Source organism: Aquila chrysaetos, chromosome 1 (assembly GCF_900496995.4).
Source record: "Aquila chrysaetos chrysaetos chromosome 1, bAquChr1.4, whole genome shotgun sequence".
In the NCBI taxonomy this organism is placed as follows: Eukaryota; Metazoa; Chordata; class Aves; order Accipitriformes; family Accipitridae; genus Aquila; species Aquila chrysaetos.
The window spans coordinates 14,671,714-14,694,236 of NC_044004.1; the positions used below are offsets into that span (position 1 = coordinate 14,671,714).

Consider the following 22,523-nt stretch of genomic DNA (forward strand, 5'->3'; position numbering starts at 1 on the left):
AAGGAAGCACTGGAAATTTTCAGTTAAATAGGTGTATGAGGTTTTTATTAGATCTACAAAGGTTACTGAGTTACAGAAGCACAGGGTCAAACACAGTGACTACTGAAAAAAAACCCAGGAACAGAATCGGTGTTTTTGTCAGCCACACTGCGAAGACTGTAGATAAGGGAGAGTCATGAAGACTGAAACCACCTCTCACTCCCAAATGAACTCTGCATATAGTGGCTGATGCACAATAGCAGGACAACTTGGTTAGGTTTGTATCACCATGCATAATGCTATATAGGTTACTTTGTTGGAGAACTTAATTTATAAAAAAAAATCAAAGCAACAGTTATATTTACACACACACAAACAAAAAAGGTGACAGAAAAATAATTGCCAAGAGAATCTCTCCTATTGGAATATTCTGCTGTTACTGTGATATCAGAATTACTTTTTGGCCTGTATCCCTACAATAAACACCCTTTGCTGCAAAAAAGTAACACATCATACCTTTTTCTGCCTTGCTCGTGTTATGTTTTTCAAGTAGGAGGTAACGAGGACTTTCAGGAAGAAAAGGCAGAATCACGACTTGTATCAGTGAAGGAACAATGATTGCTCCAAATAAGTAAGGCCACCGAGGTTCCTGCAAACAGATGCAAACATAAGTCAGTAATACTCTCCCATAGTGATACTAGGAAGAAAAATAGCTTTGATGGGAAACGCTGTAACTTTTCATCATTCAACATATTGCTTAAGTGAGCAGAGTTATGTTTTTTGCCTGAGCTTAGTAAGCAGTTTGAACACTTCCCCCTCAAATCACCTTACTCCAGGGCCAAGGAAGACAGAATTCAAGCCATCAACTGACTGAGAATGAAGAGACACAAGGAAGCTGGAAAACAGCAACACATAACATGTTTTCCCTTTCCTTCAGCATCAACAACTATACATGTAAAAGTATGATGTATACTCAAATGTATATTCTACACATCATCCCCACTTACAGTAGTATATCACTCATTAGCTTTAAGAACGAGTACAACACTATTTTCATATAGTTACATATACCTGCATGTCGTCTCTTAGTCTAATCTAATTGATCTAAAAAAAAACCCCAACCCATATATATATGTTTGGCTCGGTCCTCTAATTGTCGTAGTATGGGTAAAATCCTGATAACACTTCAGCTAAGCTGCAGTTTAGCACAGTTTTGTGGTTCTCGGTGTAATGTAGGCACTGACCATTCAGCATTTCACAGCTGCTGGGAACAAACCAAGCTGGGCTGAGGTCTCGTCACAAGCCTCTTCTACTTGGCAAAACACAACATTTGCCTTACATGTACAACTAACACATAGTTGGGCAGTTTTCACTTCCATTCAGAAAAGAAGAGATATAGAGTTCAATGCAATTAGAGTAAAAGACAGCTATATAATTTAACAAGAAAAAAGATACCTGGCTAACTGATGTGAAGTTGTCTTTATGAATGTTTTCTCTTGCAGCCAATGATTCCACCTCTTAAGCTGGCTTCCATGATAATTTAAGTATAAGAAATGGGTTTCACCTATCCTCCTGCCCAAAATCACGGGACCTTAAAGAATTCCTTTGGGTTTATGGTAGTGTAACTAAGAATAACACATGATACTGTTTCCCACTCTGAATTAGCTAACCTAGCTCAGATCTTCAAATGAAACACCAACAGCCCTGTTCCCAAGTCCATGAAATAGAAATTACTTTTTCTATTGCCTTGCAAGTGATCTGCTGGAAGTGTCCAGCAACACGACAGCCATCTGCAGCATCCCCACCAACACAAAGCACCGATGACCCCTCTCTGGCAAGTCCCCCATACAGAAGCCAGGCAGTTTTAACCTGCCAGAGCCCCACTGCAGTGTAGGTGAAGAGCACAAGGTGCTGCACTATCCAACACTATTTATATGAATCTACTCAGCTGCTATCAGATTTCAGATACAACCTGACTTTGATAATTTTCTTTGAAATCAACTGGAACAAAGTTGGTAACATCCTCACACGCATTCATTATTTAAAACCAGCTATAGAGGGTGACCTGAGCAAACCTCTTTCCGGAAAAGGCTGGGAAAGGCAACAGAGAGCTCATCTAGCTCTCTGGGCTTACTCTGAAGACCCAATACTTTCAAGCAGCTTTCAACTTTCAAGAAGAAGAAAGGTGCAAGCAGTATTATTTTCTCCTGCAAAATGGCCCTCGATCCATCCATGTTCTTAAGTTACCTTCTGTTCCAATTGAATGCCAAGATGAAATTTTCTAGTCGTTTTCTCCAAGTTCAGAATTCATCTATTTAATTCAATGCTTTCTAATCTGAGACTTGGTTCTTAATTGAAAAGACTGCTGAGTCTTCAGTGGGCCTACTGTTCAGGCATCTTGTCTAGCACATTTTCAAAAGCTTGGCTAGATCAAAGGCAGATTGCACTGCATCCTGGCTGATCGAGCTCTGAGAGGCACCGGGGTTTTGGATCCTGTCCCTCCATCAGAATGAATCTATCCATTCAGAGCCCACATTTCCCTAAACAGAGCTGGAAAAATTTTATTTCAATATAATTTTTCACAGTCAAATCAAAGGTCAAAAGCCCCCAAGCTATTTTCTGTTGATAGTTTTTATTTTACATTCTCCCACTTCAGCAATGCCTAAAATACAATACTGCATGGTACGGGATGTAAACCAAGCTCCAAGCCTGAACTGGGGCCTGAGATAACTGAATAACCACCAGGCAGAATATATGGGGTATCTCCTAATCTTTTCACTTGCTCTTTAAGTGATTGAGTTTTTTTTTAAAAAAACACCAAACAGCTCCTGGGATGGGTAAAGAACTTGAGAAAGGGATTTTTCAAACAATTTAACGCCCAAGGTTATCAGTCTTCCCAAGAACCTCCATTACCATGAAGACTTCAAGATACTATTTCTTCATTCCTATTTTTTTTTCTTTTAATGCAGCTGAGTGGAGAACTTTACCTAATATAGGAGAATTGAGTGGTTAACAATCTATAACAAAACATATATAAACAAATGAACTTGAATCTTATTTTAAAAACTAGAAAATGAAACTAAGGTTAAGACTTTAAGAACAGTTAATAATCACACAAAGTAGGTACCTGTTTGTAAAGAATAACTTAAGAAAACAAGCAGTAGAACTCATCAGTTTCATTCTATGTCTGCCTGGAATAATTTCCTATAATATATACACACCTGATATGTATCATACAAAAAAAGTTTATATGGTGATAGAACTTTTTACAATACTTCTAAATAAAAATCTTACTCTTGATTCGCACATCATATTTTCTGTAGGTTTTTTCCACAATGTCAAGTGCACTTCTTAAAGAAAAAAGTATCCTCTGAATTTTGTTATTATTAACATTCTGCCAACCCATGGAGACCTACTTGGAATAAGCTTTCACCCCTTTTAAAGTCTCCATAGTGTATGGTTTTTCAGTTGGTCACATTGCTCTCAAATAACTCTTCTGTAAGTGTTATTTTAAAAAAGGTATGAATGAGACTGAACCTCTGAACTTACCCTCCACAATAAATAACAGACCCTGACAGTATAATAAAAAGCCTTCTATTTTCACCACATGAGACAATGAGCTTTATAAACTTCCTCTGTGAAAGTCTTCTGTTTTACTTTTAAAACCTTAAGGTAAAGAGTCATAAATATGCTCCCACTTGCCATTGCTGGCATGAGTTGATCAGTAAGTCACCAAAGTCGATGGAAACTTCTCCATCCATTTCAAAGGTTTTTGGGTGATGCCTATTCAATGCTATAGAATGTATGTTCTACTTGCTTTTCTCTTAATTTACATTATCCGTGTTCAAATTCTTCATCCCACAACAGAAAAGAAATAGGAGGACTAAAATGAGTTTCAAAGATCCATAAAAAAATTGCAGAAAATGAAGCTGAACTAGACCCTATAAAGAGAATTATAAGAAGCAGGGAAAAAGAGGGTTCCCTAACCTCTTTAAGAAGGAATAGGACATGATACAAACTGGGACAATGCTCAGAAGCAATAACAAGGTAAAAGCAAAAGACAGCGTAGGTGGGACTTGGAAGACATATTAACACTTTGCCTCAGTTGTCGTCAGTAAGAAGAAGCACACGGGCACCGCTGAGAGAAATGAAAACAACCACATCCCATTTTATCTCAGGAAAAACTTAAAAGAGCATTAAATACTTTAATTACAGGGGACGTGACTCATCAACTACTTAGAATCAGTACAAATAACATGTCAAGATGGTAAAATTTTAATTTTAAACTGTCACATTATGGATATTTGCTTAGGCTGGAGCACAAAAAACCCAGCTTTGATCTATTTACAAAAGACAGTTAAATAGTAGAGCAAGTTTGACAAGCACAGACTCATTCGAAGGTTGATATAATAAAGTGCAAAGCTGCAGAAATACACGGGAGGACGGGAGGAAATGGATAAAGCACGACATGGATTTATCAACTGCAAATGAGACAAGATCAAACTATACCATAACACAGTAAAGCAAATGTTACCATGTCAAAGAATCATCAGCTAAAATGAAGAAAATGAAACTTACTGTAACAATTAAAAGGTGGAAAAGAAACTGGCATGGGGAAATGTCAACAGGCACTGCTGACAGCTGAACTATTGGTCCATATGAAGCTCAGTGATCTATTTAAGCACTGGTTACATTTAGTATTTTCTCTAATTAGGAAGATTTTGATAAACTTGAAGACACTTTCAACACAGAAAAGGCTAAGAATATACACATAGATATAAAAATTTTAAAAGGGAGAAATGAATTGTTGACAGGGTCATACAACAGAGGTGGAAAGAAGTGCTGTACTGCCCTGTATGTGGGCACTCATTTTTGGAAAGATCTAGTGAGGTCAATTAAGTAATCCAGTACAACATGTATGACAGGATCAAAAAGACGGAGTAAGGAAATACATGACTGCCACAGGCTCTACTCTCTCTCTCTCTCTCTCTCTCTCAATAATTTTATTTATTTATTTAAAAAGCAGAATCTGCACACGTATCCTACTCCCCATTCCCAACTGAGTATCAATCACTACAGCACAGTCAGGCTCCTTGTTTGCTCTCTGCCCCAAGTTTGGTTTTCTGTGCTGTGGAGACCCCCACATCCCGCTGAGCATCCCTGAGCCCAACTGCCCCAGGGCACGCTTCCCACATCCCTGTCTCCTGCCCATTCTAGAGCCACAGGGAAATTACAGCACCCCAAACACCTTCTCCTAGGCAGCAGCCTGCACACGGGGCAGCACAGGGCGCTGCCCAGAGGTCTCCAGCCCTGCTTTGCATCCCAGCGTAACAGCCACGCTGCCTCACAGAGCTACTGAGGGCTTCTTTAGCTTTACTGCTTGAAAGGTGCAGGAGATCATATCAAAATAAATACTCACTCTCCCTTTTTCTCATTCAGTGCACAGGATGAATTGTGATCTCTCAGTGAGCTGGTCTGTTTACCAGTCACTATTAAATAGTCACTATTTAAATATTAATTCTGGAACTAATTCCTTGGGGGTGGGGGGTTATGATGGGTTTACTACAGTGCTGAACACTTTACAAACAGCAATGATTTTTTCGTATAATACCTTTCTTACGTAAAATGACATATTTTACCCATTTTATATGTGGGGAGTGAAGAGACAAAAGTCTCTTGCATCCAATGCAAGATACTAAAAATGTCCAGGAATGAGTGATTTGGCAGTCTCTTCTTTTTCATGTTCCTATAAGAAGCAGGAACACGTTTAAAACTTTAGTTTGGCAAAATATAATCACACACACATAGAGCTAAAAAGAACTACATCTAGTATAATTTCTAGATGCCTTGGAGCATCTTGCCTCGTCTCCCACTGCAGACCCAGAAGGATGCAGGTCTCTGGGGTTTTGTGTCACATCTGCCAGTCCCACAGGGACATCTAAAGTACCCTAGGGCATCAAAATGATACTATATGCTTATGTTCAAGGAACTGAATCTTATCCTCTTTAGTAGAGACTTGGCACAAAAACTTCGTATCAGAAGTATTCCGTTTGCCACACAAAAAAATCACATCCCTGCTCAGAACAGACTGAGTAGACTAACTTGGGCGTTCAGAGCTGAGAAGACTGCACAAGGCCAGCATTTCTCTGTTAATCTGTTACTGTGCCACATAAAACACTCCTAAAGGTAAAGGACAACCTCACTGGCCTGGGGTCAAGGACTAAAAAAGCATTCAGATGCAACTAATTTCTTAGCATTAGAACTGTCTTTTCTTCCTTGAGTCAAGGGTATGGCACAGTGGTGATGACCATGAGGCAGCTGACAAATGAGTACTTCTTCTGTATGTCAGGCTTCAGACCTGAAGACACGTAAGGTGCAGGACAACTACCTTTCTCTTACCTGCCTTGTGCCACTCCAAACTCTGCTCTACAACCTCCTCTGGCTGCGGAGGGCACAAATCTCCCCCTCTAACAGTTGCTTCCCCATGGGATACAATTTTCTCTTTGCATGACCATGCCTGTAACCCACTTCTGTAGAAGTATGTTGTAATAACATTATTTACATTATTATATGTTATATACAGTTACAAATCACTTACCTTCTGGTTTGAAACAGAGGCAACCCAGATAGTATGCGTATTTCACTTCTGTTCTGCACCCACATGGATCTTTACTTTTATATGTCATAACTACAGATATAGCTCTAACAACAAGATTACTCAAGTCTCAGTGTCTTCCCAGGTATTAAACAGTACAGAAAGTTACCAGACTTAAGGCTGTACAATCCTTATCTAAAATTCACAGAAGTCAGCAGGAGGTTTTTGTTACTGAGTAAACCACCTTTGGATCAGGACTTAAAACAGCCTTGAAAGCAGTCGGTGTTCAAATCCCATGACCTTCTGTTCACTAAACTGCATGTTAGACCATGTTGTACGTATTGAGAGGGAGAATTAAAGGTGTCTGTTACAAGTTCCCAAGATGCTTTTTGGTCCATCTTTTTATTGGAGTAACAACTAGCTTTTTACTGAACACTTAAATGGCACAATTTGTCTTCATTGCTTATTCATTTCTGAGAAAAGTAAAAATTTCTGAGAAAAGTAATGGGAAATGGCAAGCTTTCAACTGGTTTATCAGCAGCCAGCATATATAGTTGAGCTTCTTTAGAAAGAAATATTAGAGGTATGTTGGTGCTATGCAAAATTTCTGACAAAACTTCCTTTCAGCTGTGCATGTGGACTCAGGTTAACTTCCATAAATAATAAAATATAAAATAGTAAATTAAAATAATTGAAGACAATAAGATTCAGTTCCTCAAACATGAGCATATAGTGTCATTCTGATGCCCTAGGGTACCTCAGATGTCCCTCTGGGACTGGCAGATGCGACACACACAACTCCAGAGACCTGCATCCTCCTGGGGCTGCAGGAGGAGGTGAAGCAAAATGCTTCAGGGCATCTAGAAATTACATGAGATGCAATTCTTTTTTTGTGTGATTATATTTTGCCAAACTGAAGTTACAAAGGTTAGACTAAGGTATATCAAAGTTAAGAAAAAAAAAACTATTAAAAACTCCAAAGAACATCTGTTGTTTTTAAAAAAACTGAAACAGCTGAATATTCAAACTTCACACTTCTTTAATGGCAAGAGATCTCTTCAGATTTAAGAAAAATAAAATCTCATTTTGACATTTACTTTATGTTAAAAAAATCCCTCAAAATACTAATCAAGACTATACCTCCTGATTTTTCTTTTTGCCCATAGTTTCAAAAGCAAACTAAAAAATACAAGTCTGGAAAATACACCTTATTACTCAATATGATGACTGCATGCTACCCTACGATGCTTGACCAATTTACCACAGCATTAATATCCAATTTGTAAAGGACAAATTTAAATATTAGGACATGAATTTGCAAAAATGGGTGATTTTACAAAGGACAATGGAAATTAAAACTGAAATGTTAATCATCCAGAACCTTCAAAAAGGTTTAAATGGCGGTTATCTCCCCAGCATGTGAAGTACACTGGGAAGGAAGTCACAGGTCAAATCACTTTAGACTTTAATAACAGATCTGTAAATATTATCAGATACTCAAGCACTAAGGAGACAGGCAAATCTAAAATGTTTACTTGCTCATAAACTTCTGAAGCAGAGTCCAACAAACACAGAGTAAGATGAGGTTCATAGACAGATACTGCCTGTTACTAGGTCAACTACAATAAGTGAAAAAGTCTACCCTTTTAAGACTGCTAAATAAGCAAAAAGTCAAACCTTAAATATCTAGACAATATAAACAAGTGCTGTAAGTTTAGTTACACACGTTAACTATGTTTCAGTGGATCAGGAGAAAGGGGTCTAACAAATTATAAACAACTGCTCTCAACTTCCATAGTATTTTGAAGTCTGTCTTTACTTCAGACCTGTTGAAAGACATCTTTCCATGAAAGCTTGTCTACTGCTTTTCCAACTGACCAAATTAAACAGAGTACTACTACCTAGAAATCTTATCTTCTCAAGAGTTAGGTGGGCACTGTTTCAACTGTGCATGAGAAAGTAGTCCTCGCTGATGATAAACTTTCATCCAAACAGGTGCTCTGCCATGAAGTCTGTTGTTCAGCAGTAAGTCTAAAAATAATATATGTATCTCCACAGTTCTCTTTCTTCTATAACCATACTTCCACTTCCACATTCAGATAAACCCTTTCCTGCAGGATGTTCTCCTTCCCAAATGCAAAACTGCAACATGTGAATATTACATATGGCCAATCAGCCATGTGTTGCTCCTAAAACTTCAGGAATTTAAGTCCAGCTTTAATGGACTGAACATCATTTGCAAATATGAACTCACAGCTGTTTTCCCATGCATTACTTAATGAGTTCTGTACAGAAAAGGGATTAATAAATATCTTTGTGTCTGTCTGCGGGAACCATTAAAAAGTTGATTTATAATCTCCATTAAATACATAATCTCAGCTGGTCTACAATAGATATAAACAAAATACCTCATTTAATGTCTCCATTACAAATATATCAACACCCACCACATCCCACCAACAGGGCTGGTGTAACGGAGCAGACCTTCTCTTTCCATGGGTACTACTGAACTATGAATATGCAACAACCCAGAGGGCCCCGGCAGCGTTTCTGTACCCTTGTCAGCACTAAGGCTGTGTATCCCTAGCCTGGTGGCTGCACAGCAGCTTCCCTTGGCTGCATCAACTATTGGGTGAGGTGACCGCCAAGCCCCTGATCGGCAACTTACAGCTTGTAATTAAGTGCAAGTGCCTTGATAAATGACTCAGAAATTGCTTCAGCAATAAGAAACTCTGTGCCTTATGTGTTACTGTGAAAAGATGAAGGAAATTTCCCATCCCTAGATAAGAAAGGAACCCAGAGAATATTTTAAAAAGGATTGCCATCTTCAAAATCACTACCTCAAGCAATTCTTAATTGGCATGTCTGGTACCAGTCCGCACGAAGCGCAGGCAGATTTCCATGCAGATACACATAATCAATCCAGGCTCAGAAAGGCATACAAACACCTGCTGAAATCGGTGATTATCTGAAAAAGCACTGAAATGGTTTCCAGTTCTGTTTTTGTTTCTTTCTTTTTTTTTTTTTTTTTAAGATCATATTTAGAAGTTCCTTTCTTTGTAAGGGTGTTTTTCTGAGTTATTCTTAGCAGATACCATCCCCTTACAGATTTGAGCTGCCATTTACAAGCACCAACGTGTCTCCTGTATCCTTAGCAGAAGTTTTAAAACACTCTTCTGGTAAAGCTCTAGCCTTTAATTCAGAGTTTTGCATTTTAATACAAGAATATAAAGACACTTTGCTTCTGTGCTTTTAAGAAACACTGTACAAGCTCAGCAGTCCAGAGGAATGGCAGGGACCAGAATAACTTGGAGTCATCTTTTGCAACTCTGTCTCAATGGCAGAGCGTTTACAGGAGTACGTGAAACCACCTCCTCAAAATTTTGCTGCATCTTAGGTGACTCTGGATCAAAAACAAAAGTTAGGGACCAGAACTGATAAGCCAATGTCGTGGTTTAACCCCAGCCAGCAACTAAGCACCACGCAGCCGCTCACTCACTTCCCCCCCACCCAGTGGGATGGGGGAGAAAATCGGGAAAAAGAAGCAAAACCCACGGGTTGAGATAAGAACAGTTTAATAGAGCAGAAAAGAAGAAACTAATAATGATAATGATAACACTAATAAAATGACAACAGCAATAATGAAAGGATTGGAATGTACAAATGATGCGCAGTGCAATTGCTCACCACCCGCCAACCGGCACCCAGCTAGTCCCCGAGCGGCGATTCCCCGCCCCCACTTCCCAGTTCCTATACTGGATGGGACGTCATATGGTATGGAATACCCTGTTGGTCAGTTTGGGTCAGGTGCCTTGGCTGTGTCCTGTGCCAACTTCTTGTGCCCCTCCAGCTTTCTCGCTGGCTGGGCATGAGAAGCTGAAAAATCCTTGACATTAGTCTAAACACTGCTGAGCAACAACTGAAACCATCAGTGTTATCAACATTCTTCTCATACTGAACTCAAAACATAGCACTGCACCAGCTACTAGGAAGACAGTTAACTCTATCCCAGCTGAAACTAGGACAGCCAAATTCCTAGTTTATTTTTCCCATGTCCTACACTAATTTTTGCTCTTAAGATCTCACTAAGAACTAGCAACTTATATACTACAATAGGCTCCACAAAGCATCATGTTTCTATGGATATAAACTGTCCCACTGAAATTAACAGGACTACTCACATATTTGGGCATACAGTTTAGTTACGGTCTTTGAGCTCAGGTTTGAGAGCCTTAGGAAATCACTCTTGAAAAGTTCAACACAAATACACTGAGATCTTTGCACTGTAAATTGTTATATACAATTCTGTGTACACTTAATATTTCATAGAATCACAGAATGGTTGAGGTTGGAAAGGCTCTCTGGAGCTCATCTGGTCCACCCCCTCTGCTCAAGCAGGGTCACCTAGATCTGGCTGCCCAGGACCACGCCAGACAGCGTTTGAGTATCTCCAAGGATGGAGACTCCATGACCTCTCTGGGCAACCTGTGCCAGTTCTTGGTCACCCTCACAGGAAAAAACACCCGTTTCCTGATATTCAGAGGGAAGCTCCTGTGTTTCAGTTTGTGTCTACTGCCTCTGGTCCTGGCACTGGGCACCACAGAAAAGAACCTGGCTCAGTCTTCTTTACACCTTCCTTTCAGGTATTTATATACATTGATAAGATCCCCCTGAGCTGACCCTTCTCCAGGCTGAACAGTCCCAGCCCTCTCAGCCTTTCCTCACTGCTCCAGTCCCTTCATCATCTTAGTGGTCCCTCTCTGGATTCTCTCCAGTCTGTCCATGTCTCCCTTGTACTGGGGAGCCCAGAACTGAACCCAGCACTCCAGGTGGGGCCTCACCAGTGCTGAGGGGAAGAATCACCTCCCTGCTGGCAGTACTCCTCCTAATGCAGCCCAGGATACAATTTCCCTTCTTTACCACAACAACACATTGCTGGCTCATGTTCAACTTGGTGTCCAAGAACCCAGGTCCTTTTCTGTCAAGCTGCTTTCCAGCTGGGTGGGCCCCAGCATATATATCGGTGCTTGGGGTTGTTCCTCCCCAGGTGCAGGACTTTGCACTTCCCGTGTTGAACTTCATGAAGCTCCTGTCAGCTCATTTCTCCAGGCTGTCAAGGTCCCTCTGGGTGGCAGCACGACCCTCTGCTCTATCAGCTGCAGCTCCTAGTTTGGTGTCCTCTGAAAACCTGCTGAGGGTACACTCTGCACCATCACCCAGGTCATTAATGGAGATACTGAACAGGACTGGACCCAGTACTGACCCCTGGGGTACACCACTAGTCACTGGCCTCCAACTAGACTTTGTTTCGCTTTGTTATATTTCTAGACTATAACTAGGCAGAATGAAGATGTTATGTTTTTCTGTTCTACACAGCCAGATGTTTGAAATAATCACATATAGGACACTTTGGGAATTTGAGTGATTCTGGAAAATGCTAAACTAGTGGATGCTTTTGTCCTACTTTAATGGAAGCTACAAACACCTTTTCGTATTCTGTAAACAGTGTGCATCCATAAGGCATAAGCTGCTTTCATTTCAAAGATACTTCACACAGTTGCAACAGTTACCTGTCTCTCATTGCCACAAGAGCTCTCGGTTCTATATTATGGAATAAATTCTCACTCATATCTTGAAAGATAAGTATCTTCAACTATAGTCACTATTGTGGCTCAAGGGGAAGATAAACGTATAGAACAAAAAGAGCTCACAGAAAAATATGAGGACTGGTTGATTCATACTTCGTGTTATCATGCTAATGTGTCAGATTCATTTCAAGAGCATCTCCAACAGACCATTTTGTTATTGATGTCCACCTGCAGGCTGCAGGTCCCCTGAGCAATTCTGAATTGCTTTCTTTTTTTATCTATAATTTACTGACAGTTTTTAAGGAATCCTTAGTTAAGAGTCTTAGGAAGAAGGATCAGTTTAAAAAAAGAAAAACAAGGTGAAAAAATACACTAAAAATGAAGCTTTGACAAGTCAAATCAAAGCTTAGTTTTCAGAACAGTCTTCAACTGCACGGGCTGTACAACTATCTGTTCCATCACTGTCTATTTTAGTGCAAGTGAACGAGTGAAAAAGAACTTGGTAAAGCAAAATGAAAAATTCCTATATAAACTTTCCTAAACACACAACTATCTGTCATTTCAACTATGTCATTTTTAAGAGGTCTTGTAAAGAAAATTAGTTTGACACGGCATCTACAGAAATTCTTAGTTTGATTTTAAAAAAAGGAAAAAAAAAAATCACAACTATTCTTTAGCACGGTCCACTTGCGTAAAAAACAACTAACTTGACAGGGACTCCTCACAGAAATCTTTCCTTACTAGATGTAGACTACAGTGTCTATGAAGTTCATTAGTCCTTTCCAAAATTTAGCTAATTTTGCTGTTGAAATTGGTATTTATATCAATAACAGAATTTCTTTGCTAGAATAATCAGTTGTGGGGGGAGGACAGTTTGGCCAGTATCACCATGTGCCACAGACTTATTTCCAGCTAACTCCTTTTTTAAAAACAGGTAATGTCTAGCCAGATATGCATTAAAGCTGCTCAAATTCCTCAGAAAAGTGGAATGTAAAACTGTAATTCATGTTGCTTCAATGACAAAGACAACATCCAATTAATAAAGTTCGTAACAGTAACCACTTACACAACAGTTTTGCAACATGACAAATTCCAAGTGTATTTAAAGAAAGATCAAGGAAAATCTAGACAAAGACAGTGTGTGTCACTTAAAGACAAATTCTGAGTCTTCTCTGGTGTACTTTGTTTTGCATTGCTTTAAGTGTTTACCCAGCATGGGGTTACCCGTAAGAGCTATCCAGCCTTAACCCAGCCTTATATCCTCAAGAAGCTACTTCCCATCTCTGATCATTGCTGCTCCCTCCCGTACCTTGTATTGCTCGATTACACTGCAGGATGACCAAAACTACCTACAACATTCAAGAGAGGGACGCATCAGGAATTTTACAGTTTTTCTGTTTGCTCTACTTTTTTTTTTTAATTCTGGAAACACCTACAACAGCAATAGGGATTATTCAGAAAGTGTTGCCCCAATAAGCCTTAGGATGCAAGCAGAGCAAGGTTTTTAGGACAACATACTATCCACTATGAAACAGTGCAATATAGTTAGACAAGCTTGTGGGTGCATGACCTAGAAACACTTGAAGTGTATAAAATAGGGTTCCCGAAGTAAACAAAATCTATTTTTCCATTGGCCTACCTATGGCAAACAGCTGTTCTGGTCGGAGAAGCAGCCGGAGCCAGCCAGCCACTGGGGGCAGCTCCAGGGGACAACTACAGCTCTGCAAAACCTTACACACAGGGCTCAAAGCAGAAGTCTGAGGAAAACATGGCAACAGGCAACAATTCCAGTTTTATCTGTCCTGAATACATATACACACTGTGAAACATTTTTTTTTCCTCCCCTTTCTCCTATGGGCACACAGATGAAGGAGATACTGAGGCTCAATGTATTAAAAAAATATGAATATAGTAACTACAGCAAATGTATTCATAAACTAAATCCTCTATCATTTAAGGAAAGATTAAAGACCACCTTCATTAAACAAGCTGAAGCAATAGAAGAGACAGCCTGGTGGTCTACAACATTTAAAAGATGCTACCATCCTAAGGAAAACCTTTGGAGCAGGACATTACATGCAGGAGGAACTAGATGAGTTAGTTACAGAGAGACACCTCAGGATACACAGAATATGCCAGAATCAGGCCAGCCAATATTCCCTCAAGACAGTAAGTGTAAATTTGAACTTTCAACACTGAAGTTGACAATGCATTGGCCTTTGCTTTGCAGGGAGCAATCTGTCAGAAAAATGGGCTGGGTGATTGAATTGCAGAATCACAGAAACAGAGAGTATGGAAATACCTGACAGGCAGTGTTTGAAGAAGTGACAGGCCTGAAACAGTTCCTCCTTATCTTAGTATCTTTTTTTTCCTTCAGTTTGATATATGGAAAGCTGCACATGCTATACAACCAAAAATGCCCCAAATTAAATGATCTTGTAGCCAGTAGCAATAATTCAGTGCCTACATTGTTCAGAGAAGGGCAACCAAGTTGGTGAGGGACCTGGAGCACAAGTCTTATGAGGAGCGGCTGAGGGAGCTGGGGCTGTTTAGTCTGGAGAAAAAGAGGCTGAGGGGAGACCTTATCGCTCTCTACAACTACCTGAAGGGGGTAGTTGTAGTGAGGTGGGTGCTGGTCTCTTCTGTCAGGTGGCTGGAGATAGGACAAGAGGAAATGGCCTCAAGTTGAGGCAAGGGAGATTTAGGTTAGATATTAGGAAAAATTTTTTTACTGAGAGTGTTGTCAGACATTGGAATAGGCTGCCCAGGGAAGTGGTTGAGTCACCATCTCTGGAGGTATTCAAAAAGAGAGTAGACGGGGTACTTCAGGACATGGTTTAGTGGGCATGGTTGATGGTTGGACTCGATGATCTTGAAGGTCTTTTCCAACCTAAATGATTCTATGATTCTATGATTACAGCAGATAACATGACTGCACACCTGTGGGCCAGCACCAAGTTGTCATCTACAGTTACCATGGCTTCCAAAGAATTAACAGCTCTGGCTGACAGAAGACTAAAACAAGACGCTAGCACATGAAAACGAGCACACTACTCTCAGCAGTCAGGGTGGTGGAGAGAAGCAGGTCACCAGCTCGTAAAGTAGTTGTGCTCTGAAGTCTGATCACCAGCCAGCTTTACCATCGTGTAATTTCCCAAACCTCAACAGAGACATAATAGACGTGGTTTCCCATAGGTTATGACCTACAAGAATCACAATCTTGAATAAACAGCATTGCTGGCATTTGTTGGATGGGAGGGAATTAAGACAGAGGAAAGAAAGTAAGAATATCAAACCACAGCAGCAGAGGACCATTGTCACGACTGCAGCTTTTCTCCTTCACATAATCACACTTGGTAAGCATTGCACACTAAAGAAACACCTTCAGACTCAATACTCTAAAATTAGTACCTTTGGAGACAAATAGAGTAACAGCCTATATATTCAGAATCCAAAAGAATGACTGTATTTAAGTTTTACAATCATCATTAGTTTTTTTTTTTGCATCTGCTCTTTTATACTATAATTTTAAAAGCGGATATAGTAGTGTTTGGCAAGTTTGTATCAATATGGCATGACAGAAAAAAAAATAAATGCATTTCTGTAATATTTCAGCCAAAACATTTCCCGGAAAACCAGGAAATAATAAAGTAGTATTTAATGTAATTCTATTATTAGAAGTATCATTTCATCTGGGTTATCTGTATAATCTTGTCCTCCTGGGTTCAAATTTAAAACCAGAATTATTACAGAGAAAGGGACATAGGATGAGAAAGAGATTAAAGAGCTTGTTTTACTAGAGGAGATGAAGTCAAACATGAAACACAAGGAACACAAGTGATGGGGGGGAGAAGAAAGTAGGTGGGGAAAAAAAAAAAGAAAAGGTATTAAGGGATAAATAACAGTTGACCAAAATAATAATGAGAGTAAGTTGACAGAACTGGCATGAAAAAGGTGTTAGAAGGAAATGAGAAGACAGTCAACCCTCAGCACTTCCAGTAGAAAACTTGAGGAGGCTGAAGGAATAGGAAACAGCCAACCAGCCTTAAGACACTGCCAAAGCTGACTATTGCCCCCCAGCACCGAACCTGGGGCTGCCCACATGCCTCCTGCTTCACCCGGGCAGGTCTTCATAAATAAAAGATGGCTAAAAAATCACTTTGGGGCTGCTTAACCTACTTGACACAAAAAGCAGTAAGGACTTTCTGAACTGCATCAAGTAATACTCAGCGCTTCGGAGCTATTTTTATCACACTTCCACATTTAAAGGAACACTGTTGCATTTGATAATGGAGGAAGTTATCAATTAGGTTTTTAATAAATGCTTGTAAGGCTATGCCCCACAGCCTACGTAAATGCTTTCCTTTTCTGTGGAGAGACTTCTGCAGAACCACTGAAGGCAACAACCTCATATAATCCAGATAAATGTGTCGAGCTCCAATTTAAAAGTTAAATTTTCTGCTCAAGCTACTTCGGCCAGGAGTCTGTTCCAAACATCACTCTGCTGAATTTCAGCATGCAATTACTCATAGAACATATATAAGAAGTTATTCTTGTAGCAATATTGTCCTTGAGATTAAGCCACTCTATTCCTTCTGCAGTTCTTGTTTCTTGTGTTAACATGGTGCAGTCAGTTCCTCTCCCTTCCCTCTATTTACCTGGCCACACAAGCAATGTTGCTGTCACCTCCTCTTACGAGACAGGACCTTGGCCATGCCTGCAGCCCTCCCCATGTCCATTCCTGTTCCAGAATCTCTTCCAGCAAGATGCCCAACTCTGTCTTTGTCCCTCCTTTCTTCAAAACCATCACTGCTTAGATACTATGGTTAATAACCTCTTGGATATTTGCTCAAGTTACAGTTCATAGATACATGACAGGGCTCAGGAGAAAACTGTTATGAAACATTGGCAGAAGAGAAGTATTTGTAACTAGTATTATTTACAACAAATACTGATAGAAACAACCAACCACAGAGCAACAAAAAACCACTCCTGTAAGGTTTTATGCCATGATCATTAAAATGCTGGACATTGTTAGACAGACTTAACAAAGGTGTTTTTCCACACCCAGTTGCTAGTGCAAGAAGTTGCGCAGAATGGTGATCACTGGTGACAAGCTCCTACTGATCACAACTTTCTTGTCTATTTGCTTTAAACAACTCACGAATTTTACAAAGGTAGAATTATACCACAGATTGGTATACTACAGAATGGCTTGAGTATAACACAAATGACTTCAGGCTTCTGAGGAAAGCAAGGGTTTGCTTTCCAGTTACAGCTGAAATCAGTAAGACACCATGAATGCGTAGCTGTCTCCAAAATAACAGTGGTTGTGGATCTGGAATACTGGCCTCACTCCAAATGCAACAAAGATTTCTCCAACAGAAGAAAAGGGAAAAAAAAACCTTAAATAATATGGGAATGATTTGATAAGAAGCTTTTACATCATTAGTGAACAGAAGTCTTGACATTAATCAGAGAGAAGCCTACAACTAGAAAACAGCCTGCAAACATCTTGAACCTACTTTTGAACTTGGTCAAACAAAGTGACAGAAATTTGAGCAAAGTGTTTGCTGGGGAGAGGAGAGGGGGAAGTGTTGTAAGGACTGAAGAACTCAGGAGAAGGACACTGTGTTTGCTACCTCCCAGCTTGAACAGAAGTGAACTCATCACACATATCCTCTGCAAGAATGTCTTCTGGCAGTGACTGCTGTTCCTGATGCAAACCTCCCACTGACTTTGATGGAAACCACACAAAGCTAGGGAAGAAAATCCTGGCTTGACTGAAACCAACAGAAATTTTGATAAAGCCTTCAAAGAAGTATAAAACTGCACTAGGGAATCATATTTCAAACACCCTGAGGTTTCCCCTCAGTGCTAAATTTTATTAATACATTAAAAGGAAAATACACCCACATACCCAACTGGAAAATTCAAGCTGGCTCCAATAATTTTCTGGAAATATGCTAATTTTGCTCCTTTTACATGCTGATGTTACCCATCTTGAAAAGAACTAGTCCTACAGATAAAGCATATTTCTTCTTACATAAATTAATGGCTATCTTTAATGGTGTAATATTAATTAACTGCATACTAAAGCAGGTTGTAGAAGCAGAAACGCAAGCTCCATAATTTGGTAGTGACAACAATTGGGAAGAAGGGAAGGGGAGAACAGAAATAAAAAGAGCAAGAGTGAGCTGAAACCAAGGAATAATTATTTCCTATTCAAAATATCCCAAAGACCTAACAGGGAAATAAGAATTTGCATGACACCTCACCTTTAAAAGCATATGCGTGTTTCCAAAAAAAAAACCAAACACAAACCAACCAAAACCCCTCAAACAAAAAAAACCCTACTACATAAGGGCTGACATATTCTAAGCAGTCAAATCAGCCTCTTGACATTTAATACATTCATTTGTAATAGACTAGCTTTCAAAGTAAGAGAAGGAACATCTGTAGAAGCCACACAATGAAGGTCAGTGAAAGCCATTTTAACCTTTTTCCTAAAATCAGTTGCTTTGGCGGTGAGGGGTGGGCGGGTGGGTTGTGGGGGGAGTGGGGAATAATCTGTCCTTCAGTAAAGGGTAAATTGAATCAAACCATTTGCCTTCAGGACAGCTGAAGAGGGTAAGTGAGCCCAAGGATAAACAGACAGAAGAGGAGAGCTGGTCAGACAAAAATAAAAGTGTCAGGGAGGATGGTATCATGAATTTACAAAAGAGTTGAATTTGGATGGACACAGGAGGACAAGCTCTCCTCACTTTTCAACTGTTTACTACTTTTGCTGGCTGTCAGAAGGGATTCTTAGTTCAGGTTTCATTGCGAGAGGATTGTTGCAGACGTTTCCTCTGCACTGCCTTGAAGATTCATCTCAGGATGAAAAGTATTTTCAAGTGCCAGCCTGAATAAACCTTGACTTCATTTATTCAGGGTAATGATGACATCCAGTGGCCACCAAGTTAATCTCAGGCTACAACAGCAAGATAGCCTCTTATATTGGAATAGATAATCTCTTTCCATAAAGGTATATATTAACTCTGCTCTTCCATGTCCTAGTCTAAAAGTAGGAGTGCATTACAAGGAACACTATAATCATTGAGCAAGAGTCTTCCTATTTGGGCCCTCATACAAACTCTAACCAAGCCTTCTTCAGTTCTATCTCACATTGAAAAATTACAAATGAAAAACGCAAAAAACTCTGAAGCACTTCCACGGTACTCAAAGAAACTGGAAGTCAGCAAAAATAAATCTACATCAAGAAAGGGGGAGGGCACGGGACACAACACCTGCATGTGCACACACACAAGCCACTCAAGCTGTTAAAACTGCTTGCCACATCTACCAAACTCAGTCACATGTACACACTTTTAAAAGACATGGTAGAAACCACTTTTCAAAGTGCTTCAAAACAAAAACCCAACATTTCTGTTTTCTGCTTTTGTATGGAACTCAGTCAAAATATGAAAATACAGCACTTTAAGCATGCTTGTGTTCTTTCACAGAAAACATCTGTTAAATACTTACTTGCCCGAATATTTCTGGCAGCCCCAAAACTTGACCAGTGAAAACACCAATACAGATGAAAATTGCTGTGACCTGACCCAATGAACCACGGATTTCCTTAGGAGATATTTCACTCAAATACATGGGAAGGGCACTCAGAGAAATGCCTACGAAGGAAGGAAAAAAACATATATTAAGTCAAATGGCCTTTTCATTATGCCAGGTACGAAACAAACATCTATTGAAAGGAGTCCAAGTGCTAATCTGCTCACAAGAGTGGCATAAAAACATGCAAAGAACAGAATCATATCTATCCACAGATAATATGAATGATCTTCTCTGCATGTCTAATTACTCTTGCACCATTTAATAACCATGGGATTGATTATCTGTTACAGATCTACAGTGATGTGCATTGGCTGCTATTTGATGAGAAGCACCAAAGGTTACTCAGAGATGAGAATCACCAGGAGCATGGATTTTACGTTTTACATTTGCTCATCCCAAAGCAAGCAAAATCATGTTAGCACTGGTGCAGGTAAAGGAAAAAAAACCCAATGTGTCAGGCAGAGCGAGCAGACACTGTCAGATGAAGTATTTTTACTGTAAACGGTATTAGCAGATGTTCCTCTCAATACAGGCTTACAGCTGCAGTGAACTCTTAATAGCAGGCATAAAATAAGGGTGAGAAAGCTGCTCAAAGCCTGGAGAAAACAAATGCATGACCCTGATTAGTCGTGAGAGACTGAAAGAGTTAATGTCTCAAACATTGTGTGGGGCAAGTTCTGCTTAAAGACAAACCCTGCACAGCAAGGAACCCAGGTGAAAAGCCCATCGGCTCAGACATCAGCAACAGGAGGGGGAGGGCGGGCTGGAGGGTGCGCAGCTCCCTGTTCCGATAAGCTGTTCTGATACAAAGATCAAACAATGGCCGTGTCTGCAGGGAAGGAGAAGTTACTCCACAAAAGACCCCCAAACCCAAAGGCTCACAAACTGTTCATTAGCCTGACGAGTTTGGGTGCCCGCCCAAAGGAGGGGCAAGGATGATAAAAGGACACCAACTGAAGCCCCGGGTGCGCAAGCCCACCGGGACTGGACCCCTCGGCTGACTGGACACCTCGGCTGACTGAACCAACTGTAGACCCAGGACCGGTGAAATCTTTCTCTCTTCCTTTTTCCCTCTCTGTTTTTTTCTCGCTTTCCTTTTCCTTTTCCACACCTCATCCATTTCAAGATATAAACCATTGGCCAAGTCTGAGACTAAGGGTAGATCCAGCTGCCCCTGGGCCCTCCTCTGAGGAAGAGTCTAGAAAGCAATGGGGTCTGCTCTGAACCTCGTGACTCAACAGGAGGGATCTCCTTGTTCCCTGAATCGATGTATATGGTTACCCTGGGTTACACGGTTTACAGAAGTAGTCCTATGCCAATTCCTGTTGTGAGAAACCCTGTCACCTACTACCACAGCTCTCCAGTTCAGTTTGCTTCTATCATGAATAAAATCTTTAACTGATCGTTTGGTGTTGTTTCACCTTAACTTAGCCTGAGTAAATTTTGAATTAAACACCACTCTCTGGTCTGTCCAGTCTGTATTAGTTAGTACACTGACAGTATTTACACAGCTCCAGAATTTTGGTCATTTGGCGGTAATCTGAGACAAAAATTAGCAGTCAGCACTAAAATTACGCATGAACTTCCACATTGCAAGTGATGGACACATCCACTTTCAAACAACCACAGTTTGTGCTTACTAACAACATAGCCAAAGCTTGCCAGAAAGGGGGCTTAGTGATGCAAAAGTCAAAGCACTTCCCATTGTTTACAGTCACAAAATTACACTGAGCGTGTAAAACCATCTTAATTCATCAAGTCTGTCTCCACATTAGGTAAATAGTTTTCACCATCTAGCAATCTGTGAAGTTGCTGAGAACCTCACTGCTAGCTGCAAGACTATTCTGGTGCAGCAGTGCCTCCATGATTTACTTTTAAACCAGGAATACCATCTTGCTAGGGGCAAATGATGATGTACCAAACCTTCCACTTAATCCTACTGGTATTAGCATGGGATCCAACAACTTCTAAACACAAAGCAGCAAGCAGCTTTAACAAATAGACGACACCCTCCCAGCCAAAGGATTTTCATGGCATGAAGACAGATACGCTCTACTGGGGCTGGAGGAGGAAAGGGGGAGGAACAACCAGGGTGGACAGCAGCGGCTAGCATCCATTCCAGTGTCTTCTCCAAACATCAGATCCTCCAACCCTTAGTCTGCTGTTTTGTCCCAGTGAAATCAGTGTGGCTAGTCCCTGAAACGCCTCTTTAATGTAAAGAAAGATCTAACTGGGGGAGATGAGAAAGATTATGCATGGCGCAAGCATTTCGGGTGTGTACAGCATGATAAAAGCTTACCTGCATCAACACCCATTATAATGCGGCCCAGTATGAGCATTTCAAATGACCCCGCCAACAAGGAAAGGGACATCAACAATGCAGCTGTCACTGCAAACAGATTATTGAGCAGCAATGTACGTTTCCTAAAAGGAAGAGACATTTTATGTAGATACCAGCATCACAACAGTTAAATCTAGTCATATTCAAAGCACTAGGCTATTATTCTTAAATATCCATAAATAAAAACAAAGAGTGCCTAACAAACAAACTCTACACTCTGTGTAGAGTTCCAAAATACAGTACTATACCCAAATGCATACAGTTCCAAACCTATACCAGAGCTTTAAAACAAAACATGTCATAGTTAACTAAAAAGCTGTACTTCAAAGGCATGGCAATTAGGCATCCTACACATTCTAAGAACCCAAGTGCCATGCCTGAGACTGTATATAAATATAAACAAGCA

At 40.2% G+C, this 22,523-nt stretch overlaps 1 protein-coding gene across 1 annotated transcript in view; it reads right to left on the reverse strand.

The window, feature by feature from the left end:
- Nucleotides 1-22,523, reverse strand: part of SLC2A9 (solute carrier family 2 member 9) — a 138,759-nt gene that overhangs the window by 76,597 nt on the left and 39,639 nt on the right. The window contains exons 6-8 of the mRNA XM_030023672.2: nucleotides 22,076-22,200; nucleotides 19,690-19,835; nucleotides 496-628 (exon numbers count right to left, since the gene is read on the reverse strand). Coding sequence (XP_029879532.1) covers nucleotides 496-628; nucleotides 19,690-19,835; nucleotides 22,076-22,200 — 404 coding nt within the window. The remainder of the gene's footprint in view (nucleotides 1-495; nucleotides 629-19,689; nucleotides 19,836-22,075; nucleotides 22,201-22,523) is intronic.